The sequence below is a fragment of the Pavona decussata genome, unplaced genomic scaffold (assembly GCF_977016875.1).
Source record: "Pavona decussata unplaced genomic scaffold, jaPavDecu1.1 SCAFFOLD_83, whole genome shotgun sequence".
Lineage (NCBI taxonomy): Eukaryota > Metazoa > Cnidaria > Anthozoa > Scleractinia > Agariciidae > Pavona > Pavona decussata.
Genome location: NW_028145501.1, coordinates 1333376 through 1347238, shown reverse-complemented (window position 1 = coordinate 1347238; position 13863 = coordinate 1333376). Strand labels below are relative to the sequence as shown.

Below are 13863 nucleotides of genomic sequence, written 5' to 3'. Positions count from 1 at the left end.
GATTTATTAGTGGCCAATATTTCGACTAATAGAATTAGTCTTCCTCAGGGCCAGAACGTTGTGTATGCTAGGTTTAAGGGTTTTAGAACTTTTCTATGCGTTTGTATGAACGTTTTTAGGTTATTCGTGCGATAAGAATTGTGGGTAAATGTACCAGTCGCCATCTTTTTTTTTTGGGGGGGGGGGGGGGGTGTATTGGTTACTTCATTTATGCTGCACAAAAATGAATTGATTCAATACTGGGGACTGTAACAACTGGATTGTGACGACGTTTGTATTCGATCTATTTTTCTGCGTGTAATTTTTCAGAAATGTTGTTATTTTTTCCGAATCTGGGGTGAATTGCATAAAATTTAACGTCGGGTGTAACTGCTAGCGCCAGACCTTCAGTCCAGCCACATTCAGTATTTTAACGTCTCGCGTTAGCAGTTTCGCCCGACGTTAGTTAAATTTTATGCAACTCACCCCTGGTACGTGGGAGAAAGCGCTTATTGAGAGAGGGTGGGGGGGGGGAGTGGGGAGGGGGTTAGATGGTTTGAAATCCGAAAACCATTGGATAAATGCTATACAAATCATGAGATCCCGTCCGTGGTACGGTTATTTAATGATTAAAATATCTTTATTGCCGCGAACAGGACCTACAAATTATAATTTGAAAGTTCACTGTCCTTTTACGAAAAACAGCTAATTCCATATAATATTCAAGACTCCTCTAAGTGTAATTTATTACGCTGTAACTACTCAAAGAAATTACGAAAGCAGGAGTTTGGGATTGGAGGGTTTCAAAATGCTACTTCTTATCATCAATCTTTTTTTAAGAACACGAAATCTTATCATAAAAATGCTCTTCCTAGGAGTCGTGTGAAAAATTACAAAAGAATAAATCAACTATACTTACAGGAATACATTAATTACATTAACTAACGACACTATTAAACAAGTGTACAGTAAAAAACCTAGCTATATTATAAAACATTCTTCAATTCATAGTGCACTAAAAATAATCTTTCCCATTCAGTGAGGTCTTAAACACTTTTAGGCTAGGCATTTCTCTGATTTTCGTGGCAATCTTGTTCCACAGAACAGATCCTCTATTGTCTGACACAGTAGAACAAGAAAAAAAATTCCTCTCATCTCGATCATTAACAGTACTAGAAATAAATTTCCATTTCTGTACCCCATTACATTCATTTTGCATCAAGATTGAAATTCGTTTCGAAGTAATCTTTGATACACTTTTCTCTTTCCTCTGCTAGTAAATAAATGTAACTAATATTAAGTTTAAGAACATGACATAAATGTATCAACTGAAGGCCAGTTCTGGCCAGTGTTTTCATTCATCTCACTTTAAGGGTGCGTCCTTTTGGGACTATTCCGGAATAGGAATACTCGGAATAGACGATATTTGTGTTCTTTTGGGAGCTATTCCGCTTTCGGAATGAACGGAATATCATTCTGTTCATTCTGCTCCCGATAGCAGAATGAACAGAATGGAAAGAATACGGTTTACTTAGAATAGACAGAATACGCGTTCTTTTGGGAACTTTTTGGCGGGAAATCCTACGAGGCCGCTCGCCCGCGCAGACATAGCAGTTCTCAGGTTCCCTCCGCAATGGGTATTCAGTTTTCAGATTTTAGGAGCGTTCTTTTCCAAATTGAAATTCCGTGTATTCTGTTATTCCTAAACCGGAATAAGAATAGCCAGAATAGTCCCAAAAGAATGTACCCTAAGTTTCTGAGAGTAACTACTGACCTTCAACAAATATAAAATACTCAGAAAACATTTTAGTCCCTGGGAGACTATGAGGGGTATTCTCTTCAGTATGCATTTGATGATTTAAAGAAAAAAAGATGATTTCAGATTTAGGGGGAGGGGGTTGAAATCCTTGTTGTAAGTCCAAGAATCCGTTTTAAAATTTAACCTGAATGCTACGCAAATTCCGTACAACCTATTTTTTTGGGATCTTTTTTACAAGCGATATAAGCTTTAATATGCTCCTCCAGATAGGTCAGCGGGAACTCCCCTTCGCGCAGGATCTCATAATGAAAATCCTTCAGCGAAAAATCTTGACCCAGTTCCTTCTCAGCCATTTCCTTGACGCGCGAGATTTCCATCTGACCAATCAGGTAGCTCGTTACATGTCCCGGCAAGCTCTGTATCCGTGTGATGTCTTTATTGACTTGGTGATTATTATCTTCCCACACGTATTGTCGGTACATTTTTCGAATTTCGGACACCTGCTCGCCGTAGAAATTCAGGTCAATGTCGACTATGACACGCAAGGCGTAGAGTTTCTGCAAAACATTAGCAAAAGATTCAAATTCGTGCAAAAGCCACGCTATCCCTTATAAAGAACAAGACATGGATGAAAAGGTTTGAATAAGGCGTGGAGTGGGCTAAAGGGTTCGTACTCTTTTGAGCTTTTGAAATTCCATGACTTTCCATGACCTTTTCCATGACTTTTCCAAGTTTTCCATGACCTAAATTTGACCACTTTCTTGGAAATCATCTTTCATTTTGGGTATGTTTTTACTATTTTCTTCGCAAACAAACCCAATTTATTTTGCACTTTTTAATAAACATCATTTTCCATGATTTTCCATGACCCACACCTAAATTCCATGACTTTCCAGTCCTGGAAAATGAAATTTCCAAAATTCCATGACTTTCCAGGTTTTCCATGACCCGTACGAACCCTGGGCTATCATCATCGTCACCACCACCACCACCACCACCACCACCATCATCATCATCATCATCATTATCATCATCATCATCATCATCATCATCATCATCATCATCATCATCATCATCATCATCATCATCATCATCATCATCATCATCAATCATCATAAACACGATAGACTTCAAATTCCAAACTCGGCGTCATGTGTTGTCTATAAGAATTTCTTTAAATGCGCCTTTCTGTTCCTTAATTAATCTTCCTCCCTCCCCTGAACATAAACTTCTAAACTGTAATTTAATCCGCTAGATTCAAAACATCCTAGATGATCCCTTGGGTGTGATGTGACGTTTTTGTATAGAAAAATTTGTTTTTATGAACGTTTTGACCTTCATGTACGCCCCCTTATCTTGTGCCTCACACTACGAATACTTCTGTCACAACATTTCCTTGCCCGCAATAGTAAAGTTCGATCTTGTAAGGACGTTTGGCCACTAATGTAAGCTACAATTCCTTTTTAGGCAATATTCAACTTTGTTTTACAAACTCACCTGATAGTATAACATGCCATATCTCTGTCGCAGGATTTCTTTATCAGTCTCAGTGGTGTAAAGTGTTGTATGATTCGGATACAGCTCATCTTCACTGTAAGCTGCCCAACCCTCGGTGATCGCCGCAAAATAATTCGGAGCGTTCAACCATGCGATTGGATCAGTACAGTCGCTTTGAAAATACTCCGTAAAGCTTTGAACCTGTAGAAGATGAAAATGTGTCGGATTCAAAAGGTTTGCTATCACAAGAATATCAATGTCATCCCCAGAGCCCGTGCGCGTTTAAGGCGCGCCGGCCAGCGGAGGCCACGCGTCGTTGGCTCAAGAATGTTTTCTCGCGCTTACCACGGGTTGCACGGCCTTGTTCTCCTGCGCTTACTAACATCAATTACCCGTTTTCCCGCGCAAAGCAACCGTGAAACGTTTTCCCCTTCTTGGCACTGGCTGTTCCCATTCGGTAGATAAAACGAAGGATCCAAAATATGTATAATGGTTGGCAACACTGGGAACAATGTAAGGGTACAATGGAGCACAAAATTTCACTCCATTACATAGGGTGACCATCCAGAAGTTTCACGATGCCATGTAGTCATGTAACTTCCAGAACGTTAGAGAGATTTGGAATCCCGTTCACGGTAAACGAATCTCACGTTTACCGTGAACGGGATTCTAAATCTTTCTAATGTCGCTACGCGTACCTAAGCCTGATGGTGCCCCTTAATACAGAGGTATCTTTGCACGGATTATGACCATGCGAAGAAAGCAGATCTTAGCAAGGGCTATTTGAATCAGATTTCAGATTTTTTTTTATTATGCACTATTTCAAGAGTTTACTACAAAAGGAAATTACAATACATCACAAAAGTAACATAAATTACATAAATATGAAAAGTAAAATGTGCGCAGTGACCAAAGGAGCTTAGGCTTTCGAGTTGGTCACTGCCAAGTGCAGCTAACTGGCGAATAACGTGCAACTAATTAGTAGAACAAAACAAAAGACAAGAATAATAAGAGTGCATAGAAACATACTACTTTCCAGGAGGGAAGTTGGAGGTAACCATACATATTTCAATGTATGGCATCTTTACCCCAAACTGCAGCTTAGTTATCTCTGAAAAATGCGTGGTTACCCCCAATTTTGTTTTAAATTTAAATAAACCTTGCTTTCTGATCTGCTTTACCTACATAGTCAAAAGCAACGCAAAATACATTTGTATTGAGAGGTAATCCCTAAAGAAAAGCCGAGTTTCTTGAGTTTCCCGGGATGCGCAGAAGATATGCGCAGTAACAAAAGGAGGTACGGTCCTTAAAGCATGTCACCTAAGGCCAAACCTCAACGTGATGTCCCGAGAATTCGTGAACTGTGGTGGTATATTCGGTCCATTTGGGTCCGTAATTTCCCGTAAAGAAAGGCAGCCCTTGGGATGCTTTGGTTGAGCAGTCTTTTGTGCCAACAAAATAAGCGTGGAACACGGCATGCGGATGGAACCAAGGAACGATTGCCATGGGGCATTTTGGTACGCAGTTTTTCGGACCATCATCGTAAAATAAGTCTTTTAGGAAAGGCTTGAGTTTTTCTTTGACCTGTAGAAAAAAATAAAATAAAATAAAATAAAATAAAAGGAACTAGACAAACAGGAATAATTTCTAACTAGTCTAGAGTCGGTCAAGGTTAATTATTTGAACATGTATTTTGAAGCAGCGGACATTTCCATATTACGTCTTCAGACAGAAGCTTGAGAAAATGATGATAATCACGATTATTAAATAGACTTGATGTACATGTACACTACTGAATGATAGTAAATAGTAAATATTTGTTTTAGATTTTAGAACGTTTATTTTGGGGAAACTGTTTTATATAGGGTTAACCTCACGATTTCCCCTTCCAGGAAGTGTTTTATCGATTAGTTGATTTCCTGAATAAAATGTTATGTTATGTTTTGTTATGGTGATGATGATGATGACAATAATAATAATAATAATAATAATGATAATGATGATAATGATAATGATGATGATGATGATGATGATGATGATGATGATGCTGTGTTAAGTCACGAAAGTTGAATGCTTTTAATTTAAAGTTTTACAGCTATTTTACCTCGTCGGTGTTTTTTATCCACGTCTGCATGGCTTCCCATCTTTTGGGGCAGTGCAGTTTAGCACTGTCAGCATCAAAGCATTTTATAAAGGCGTTGTCATCGGATTCGCCGGCCGGGAAGGATTCCTCATTGAAATACTTGTCAGCAGCTTGTATTTCCCTTACAAACGAATCGCGTGCTTTAATGGCATCGCTTTCACCAGTGTACTCTTTAACAAGTTTCATAGTCTGTGGTTGGAACATAACGTCGATTTAGTATTTCAGACACAGTGAAGGCCTGCTTTGAAGGAGAACCATTGCTTGAAACATAGTTGCCGTCATTCTATATTTTCTAGCATGTAATGTAACGCATTTCGTCCCTGAACATTCTTGTCTAAAAACAAACAATTTTTTAGACTTTCACAAAACTAGCAGAGAGATTTCAAACAAAATACTGAGAACCATTAGTTTTGAGTTTCTTTGAACAAGTTGTGTAGTTTTTAAGGACGGTGCATACTTTTGTTATTACGCATACGTTCCGCGCATCTCGAGATACTCGGGTTTCCTATGGTTGGTGCCTACTAATACAGGGATATTTTTGAGTGGTTTAAAACTATGAGGAAAAAGCAGAACTCAGCAAGCTCTCTTGGTATCCAAAAAGAAAATTTGGGGCAACCATGCATATTTCAGAGATAATAAAGCTTCAATTTGGAGAAAAAACGCCATACATTGCTTTGTATTTTACACCTTTTTAGAATAATTGTTGCTTAATTATCTCTAAAAATTGCGTGGTTGCCCCCAATTTTCTTTTTGGATTTCAATAGCCCTTACTGAGATCTGCTTTCCCCGCACAGTCACAAATCACACAAAAATACTTCTTTATTAGTAGGCACCGTCCTTAAAATAATTTTAACCAAGGCGACACTTCCCCTTTAAGGTTACGGGGTACGTTTCAGTCTTACAAATGTCAGCCTTTTACATTCTGTACACTAGCACTAATGTTTGGACCTGTTTTCAATTTGAAAGTCAATCAATTATTTATTAATAACGGTGTGTTCGATTGGCCCTATTCCGGAATAGGACTACAAACAATGGTTACTAGAAATCCCTCATAACAGGCTTTTGGAGTTACTGGAATGGAAAATGGCGCTTAAATTATCATGTGTCAGCGAACGTTTGTACAAATGTCTTCCCAAATTTAGTTCCTTAATCTTGCAGCTACTCTGCTTATCCTTATTCCGGGATACGGTCAACCGAACGCAACTTAAATCATTTATCAATAAATTATTTATTAATCTCACCATGTTATAAAGATCAATCAAACGCTTTGAAGCTTTCTCTCTCAGTTGCGCTGGTGTGATATCAAAGGTTGTGAAACATCTCATCAGATACTTGTAAGTTTCGCTCCCCTTGAGATCCTCTCCTGTGGGGAGCTTCTTTATCGTCTCAATACTCAAGTTCCAGCCCCCGGGCTGATTAGGGTCCGGATTGTTCACATACACGTAGGGGAGTGGTAGTTTTTGAAGACCATAATACACTGTTTCAGGAGGGCAGCTTCTTAAGTGTTCTCCCTCAAGGTATCTAATGAAATAAATATTCAAAAGTGCAATTAACCTTTAAAGTCCCAATATCAAGATGATATTGTCGTCACTGTTCTTAAATATTTGTTATTATTAACAACTGGATCACTGTATGATGCAATTCCACGGATTTGATTGGCTTAGCGGCCATGGTATATGAGCCATTACACCATGCCCGAGAAATAGGGACCATTAGCTTGTCTTCTGGTTGTTTTCGCAAGGCAAATCAGCACGATCTACCAATATTTCCGTGTTGTTTTAAATAAAACAATTATTCCACGCGCGCTTGTTGGATATGAGATGCCTCGTTGGCTATCTATCATCTCATATCCGACAAGTGCGAGTGGAATAATTGTTAATCATACTAGTTGAGAGAATTTGTTTGAGCATCAAGACATTCTATCTCTGGTGATTATTTCCTTCCTTCTCATGTCCTGTAAATAGAATGTATTGATGCTCAAACAAATTCTCTCAAATAGTTACATAACCAATATACGACAGCAGTGACGAGAATATTCATCTTGATATTCCTGTGTGGGACAAAACTAGATATGACTATCGCCTATTTTCCTGGGCGCCGCCATTTTGGATTTCATGACGTAATACGATCGCGTACTGTCAATGGCGGCAGCCGTATGACGTCATAAACTCCAAAATGGCAGCGCGTGGGAAATTTAAAAGCAAAAATAGGCGATAATAATATCTAATTTTTAGCACACTTGAATGTTATTTCAACTTTTCAAGCTACAATTTAGAATTTAGACATTATTTCTAACAATGTAACGTCAATTTGTTGTCAGAGTGGAGGTTCCCTTAAAATCTTGATATCCAGTACTTTTGGAATCGTATTAAAAACCGTAAGTAAGGTCTATTAGGCAGATTTTGGTGTAAAAAAGTACAAATCTTAACATTTTTAAGGCTGGTTTCCCAATGTATGTTAGAAGCGACCGATTAAAATACGTCATCACATCTTGTTTTTTTTCTTCTTTCCAAGTCTTGTTATCGTCCTTGGACAAATGCTCAAAAAAGGCCGTGGACTGAATTGTTGTCGCGAACTGTTCCTTGTAAACACCTGCAAAGAACGACTGCACTTCTTTACTGTGAAATAAAACTAAGAAATTTAATATCCTTGGGGAGATCAACACTGAGTCGGTTAGAGGACATTCCTCCCAAACAGGACTCTATCTTACGCACATGGTGCCAGTCCTTGTTTGCTCAGTGTGTCAAGTTGAATCAAGATAAATTTTTCTTCTCTCCTTCTCTATATGTTGTTTTTCTCATGGTTGGGGCGTGTGCCCTCACAATTGTTGAGATAATTTCTTGAAGAAGAAGAAGAAGAAGAAGAAGAAGAAGAAGAAGAAGAAGAAGAAGAAGAAGAAGAAGAAGAAGAAGAAGAAGAAGAAGAAGAAGAAGATGAAGATGAAGAAGAAGAAGAAGAAGAAGAAGAAGAAGAAGAAGAAGAAGAAGAAGAAGAAGAAGAAGACAAAGGAAGGAGGAGGAGGAGGAGGAGGAGCAGCAGCAGCAGCAGCAGCAGAAGAAGAAGAAGAAGAAGAAGAAGAAGAAGAAGAAATAAGAAGTTGAAGGCGGAATTTATGAATCTGTAGCAGATCATGAAAACATATGATTGCATTTTTGGAATGGGAAGTAAGAAGATATATCACAAAGAGAAAAAAGACAAAAAGGTAAAAGCAAACAAAAAAAAAAAAACCAAACAAAAAACCAAACAAAACACAAAGCAACTAAAGATTAGATGAGATATGAAAGAATTATATGCTCTTTTCCTATCGATGTTTTTCCTATTTATCAATAGCGTTCATTGCAGTTACCTTAGTTTTGCCACTATTTGTTTTGAGATTTTCTCGAAAATTATGTTTACAAAGTTCAGTATCTTTTTTTTGGAATTATTCTTCGTTTCGTTCTCGTCATGCAAACAACCTTATAACGAAACAGTTGACTGATTATTGAAAAGTTCCGTTACTTCCACTCACGGCTTTCCTGTCTTACCTGTTTCATTTTGGAGAGCAATATTCCGGTAATACACGTAATGCAGGTTATGTAAACCAGCTTTACAGGCTTTGAAGGATCGCACATACCCAGTGTATACGCCCAACTTCAAGTTGTCGATGTACCTTTCAAAAGTGAAGTTGTATTGCTGAAAGAGTTGCTCCAGCCTGTGTAGATCGCTCAAGTTGCGTGGTTTGAAATAGGAAATCACAGCATTCAAGTCAGCAAACACTTCACAAATTGGCTGAGCGCAAATGAATTCGGGGCCCAGCATCCATTCACCTGAGTAATAATTCTGCCCAAAAGGCATCCAGCCATAGTTATTCAACAAAATGGCCTTGGCGACATGAAGGGCTTTTCTCTCTCTGACTTTTAACAAGGTAATGTTGATCTTAAGCTTATTGAGATCCTCACGCAACTTCCTGGATTCGTTGGTTTTTAACTGGATAGTGCTCGGGCTTGGATCCCACGGTCGAAAACTCTGTCGGATTTCTTCGGGAGTGACTCCGAATTTGATGTAAATTTTCTGTGGGTGTAGGACACTGAAAAACGCATTTTGTATTTTTTTCAGAGTCTCCGTGAATTTGGATCTATCTGACTCTGCAGAAGGAAGACAACGAGTGGAAGCTTTCTTTGGTCTAGGAGGTGGCCCTGGTACAAGCATCAGAATGAGAAGCAAAACACCGCACAGGAATATTGGACCTCCGATGATAAACAGGTTTGCGAGCCATCGTCGTGATTTGGCGAGCTTCCTCCGACTGTACTCGGGAACGACTCCGACGGTAGCTGCTCCTCCAGTTCTATAATCAATGTCATCGTACTGAGAGTTGGCGTCCATTTGACGGTTTGTGACGGTAGCTGCTCCTCCAGTTCTATAGTCAATGTTTTCGTACTGAGAGTTGGCGTCCATTTGACGGTTTGTGACAGGTCTGTGGCTAAAATAAGAAGGAAAATGTAAAAGAAAATGGTTAGTGATAGCATACAGTAAAAACCCGCAAATAAGAACCTAGAATTTTAGAGGTCAGGCTGAACAGGTTCTTATATTTTAGGGTAGTTTTTCACAATTCAGGCTGATTAGGTTTTTAATAGGTTCTTGTTTTTCAGAGGTTGTCGTAGTTGTACTACTAATACAAAATGGTTTAGCACTTGTATTTTCAACAACAAAAATGCTTGCCTTGTTGCACTGTAGCTTTATGGAAAACATATTTCTAGTGAAAATCCAAACAAATGTAAATCAAAGAAAACATATACACAATAACGTTTTGTCATAAGTTTCTCACACAATTAAAATCCAGAATTTTGTCCATCAAAATTGGAGTGATTGTTTTTGTATAAGAACCTATTTTTCTTTGCCAGGCTGAACAGGTTCTTACATTTTTGGGTATTTAAATGCCAAATTTCAGCCTGTAGGTTCTTATATCACTAGGTTCTTATATACGGGTTTTTACTGTATTTTAGACAATCTCCTTCTCAGGCCTCAACTTGCTTGTCAAGGCAACTGTACTCTTGAAGGAAGCTGTTATTCATCCACTTTTGGCACTGATAGCGCAATTCATGGTCAACATCTGATGGCATTCTCTAAACATGGCATTGATTGAAAAAATGAATTCATATATAGATTTTGCCAAGATCAATACAGCGAAAATATCAGTGGTGCTTCGCGGAGATCATTAAACTCCAGCAAATATGAGAGTTTGAATTTTCATAGCTTTACAAAGAAATGTGTTAACGGCCTGCTACCACTGCTTGCATCCCAAACATTACTTTTGATCAAACTTTTTCTGTTTAGAAATTTTGATATTTCCTAGTTGTGTCTAACTCAGATCAAGTTAATAGTTTTGCTATATTGTAAAATTCATTTCTGAAATATTTTTTAGCTTCAATGATATAATCAGTTTAAACTTTGCAAAAATGGCTCAAGAAATGTCCAGAACAGATCGTTTCAAATTTCAGTGCTTTCTTTTTATCTATATTGGTGGATGCCGCGAACGTAGCACAGATGATACACAGTGTTTTATTTGGAAATATGGAATCTTATCAGAGACATGAAATACGTCATACCTAATAAACTTGTAGACTATTATGCAATGCACTTTCATTTACTTTTATAACTGTTTCTGGGGTGTGTGGATTGTTTGGGATTATGAAGTGAAGCGAAACGACAAGAGGTTAATGCTGACTCATTCGTTGATCTCAAAAACATCCGAAACTTGCTGAATACTAGCTTGAAATGTGACAAGGACGACGCGATACACTTTTGTCTGGTACACTGATTTAAAACGGTGCGTAGGCGGTATATGTCGAAGTTAGGGAGACTGTGAAATTTGGTCCATGAAGCCAAGCGAAACGCTTGAAGTTCAGCTCATTCCCAGATCTCATAGGCATTTGCCGGAAACTAAATTGAAATCTGACAAGAACGTTTACTGAATAGTTATATACAGTCACATGAGTTTACTCGAGGATACGGAGTGAAACGCTTTCAGTTCAGTTATCGCAAGAAAACTGAACTGTACAAGAAAAACTGACGGCAAACTGACCACAATCAATGAACCTCGGCCGGTGGTCGGCAGAGTAATTAATAAAAATTTAGACGCAAACTTGCCGGAGGCAAAGAGATGATGAAAGCTCATGTACACAAATCACAATTCACTGATGCGATGAAGCTAGATCACAAATGATACGAATGCTCCATGTTAATATATTTGTAATTTAGCTCAGTAAGTGCATATACAAATCTTCTAAATCAAAGCTTTGTTTTTAGTACAGGCATATCTCATAGAACTTCGTAATTTTTGCCGCTGAATTGTTGGATAAGATTGTTTGGCGGTGTTTGAAATTTAGCGTAACGGGTATATGCGTCGAAACTTTCTGAGAATTTCTGAGCCTTTTTTCAGCTGTGTGCCAAGCTGTGTTTTTCAGCTGTTACAAGGTAAAGGTTGCTAATTTTGAATGTTTAGTCTCTCTAGCCTTTCCATTTGCAATTTGAAGAACAAGGGCTAGAGTTATTGCGAGGTGCTCTGCCTGAACAAGAGGACTAGCTCCTCAGTCATTATTGCATGCTTGTCAAGATCAGCCATGAGAATACTCTTTTCAGTTCTTGCTGAACAGAAAGTTACATTCATTTAACACATATAGACTCGATTACAAAACTAATAACCAATCCCTAATCAAAATAGTCCTGGTTTAATAATCCAACACTTTCATGCACCATTGTCAGTACCCTTGTATATACGTTAGATGTTCTGATTAAATATGATGAAATTCCTGATTAAAGCGTTTTGCTTTCGGAGGTATAATATGTCGTTTTAGGCACGGAAAAAGTCGAGCAAATATTTTTGCAAAACCGTGCAATTCGTTATACGGTAGCTCGTAAGTTGGACCCTCGACGATAGAATTTCACCACAAAGACTGATTTTCAGTCAGTACTTGACCGATAAAGCTAAATAATTAAGCCTGAAGAGATCGGTAAACTGTGTTAACTGGTTTGCGGAAAGATGCAATGTAAAGCCGTAAAATTAAGGTGTAGAGGGCCCCGAACGAATCATTTCAACATCCTTTTCATGACGTCTTCTTGTAATCTTCGCCTCTGGCAAAACACTGAAGGTTTTGCTGGACAACAATTTGCGTGTCCGGGAACGATGCTTGTTCGTATTTAGAGGGTATGATCATGCAACGTAAGGCTGTTTAGGAATACCTACCTTGATAGCTAGGCACTTGCAAAGCAGGTCTTGTTTCTAGTCCACACTTTCGCTTTAGTTTGTCGTCAAAATCTCTACTAATATCCAACCTTGACCTTCCCAATGCGAGCAATCACATCGTTTACATGTCAGGGCGGAACAACCGAAGCTTGAGTCTTAATCTTTGTTATCGTATTAATACGCATAATCTAAGATGTCATGCTAGGTTGAAAATTTCGTTCTTTTGTTATCTTTCCGTGGTAGAATGAGCCCATACAATAATGCTGTCGTAAGTTTTATTTAAAACATTTACAAGAGCTTCGAGCCAATTTTAGAGCGACAGCAATGCGCATTAAGGTTACCTTTTCCTTTTGACAATCATTCATCAAGCGCTTTCAATGATTCGCACCCTTAAAAACTCACTTTGAAACGCGAAACCTCACAAGGTCCTAAGTTTTGAGTGTGTGTGTTGCTGAAATCCTCAAGTGTGACCAATTATTCAAATAAAAAGCTTCTGAGCAGTACTTTCCTGTGCGGTCTGATTGTTATGAAAGAAGGTGCACTTTTGAGTAGACTATTAATGCGACCATATTTAAATCAAAGCTCTACGGAGCAGTAACTTTTTTCCAACTCTCGCTCATTTTCTCCTTTTTCCGCATGTGTTTAGCAAACTGACACTAAAGTTCAGGGTTGTTCTTTATGCTTCACAAAAGGTCGCTTTTTTACAGAATTTGTTGACAACGTGTTTGCCATGCGTCACTGATTAAACAAGATTGATCAAAACATTCTGAAACGAGTCCAGACAAACAGTCGAACGCGACAAGTGTATTAATTATCGCATTTAAGCTCTGAAAATTGCATGTTCAAACAACATGGCAGACGATAAACAAATAAACAAAAGAAAAAAAAAAGAAAAAATTGGTTAGCTTGGCAATTAGTGTGAAAACGGATAAAAACTCAGAGGACAGCATAAACGTCTTTGATTGATGTTTCTACGAAAATAAAGGCAAACAGCTTTAAATACGTGATTTAACAGTTTCACTAACAACTCACAAAACCTTACGAATCGAAAAGCTGATCTCCCATGCCTTAAATCGCTCAACAATGGCCAGTAATTAGGCATTCTGCGATCGTTTTGGGATACTCTTTAATTTGAGCGTTGACATTGAACTAAATTGAACAGCCTTCCGCGGACAACGATGCATTGAAAGAAAGCCTTGGTACCAGGCTCAAAGGAGTTTTCTCTTTTATTTTAACTTACAATGAGTAAAATTCGGGAAGAGT

General features: G+C 38.3%; 1 protein-coding gene across 5 annotated transcripts; it reads right to left on the bottom strand.

Annotated features, from left to right (window-relative positions):
- Positions 1-587: 587 nt before the first annotated feature.
- Positions 588-12779, bottom strand: LOC146475761 (uncharacterized). Of its 5 annotated transcripts, XM_085115474.1 has the most exons (9): positions 12601-12779; positions 9828-9837; positions 8903-9755; positions 7804-7970; positions 6620-6901; positions 5340-5567; positions 4568-4819; positions 3236-3436; positions 588-2295 (listed from the first exon to the last, which is right to left on the bottom strand). In XM_085115474.1, exons 3-9 carry the CDS (start codon positions 9738-9740, stop codon positions 1930-1932), a joined length of 2334 nt encoding a protein of 777 aa, XP_084971600.1. In that variant the 5' UTR covers positions 9741-9755; positions 9828-9837; positions 12601-12779; the 3' UTR covers positions 588-1929. The 5 variants fall into 5 exon arrangements, with proteins under 5 accessions (XP_084971600.1, XP_084971598.1, XP_084971601.1 ...); XM_085115472.1 differs by having other exon boundaries at positions 8903-9837; positions 12597-12779; XM_085115475.1 differs by lacking the exon at positions 9828-9837 and having other exon boundaries at positions 8903-9760; positions 12597-12779.
- Positions 12780-13863: the final 1084 nt, after the last annotated feature.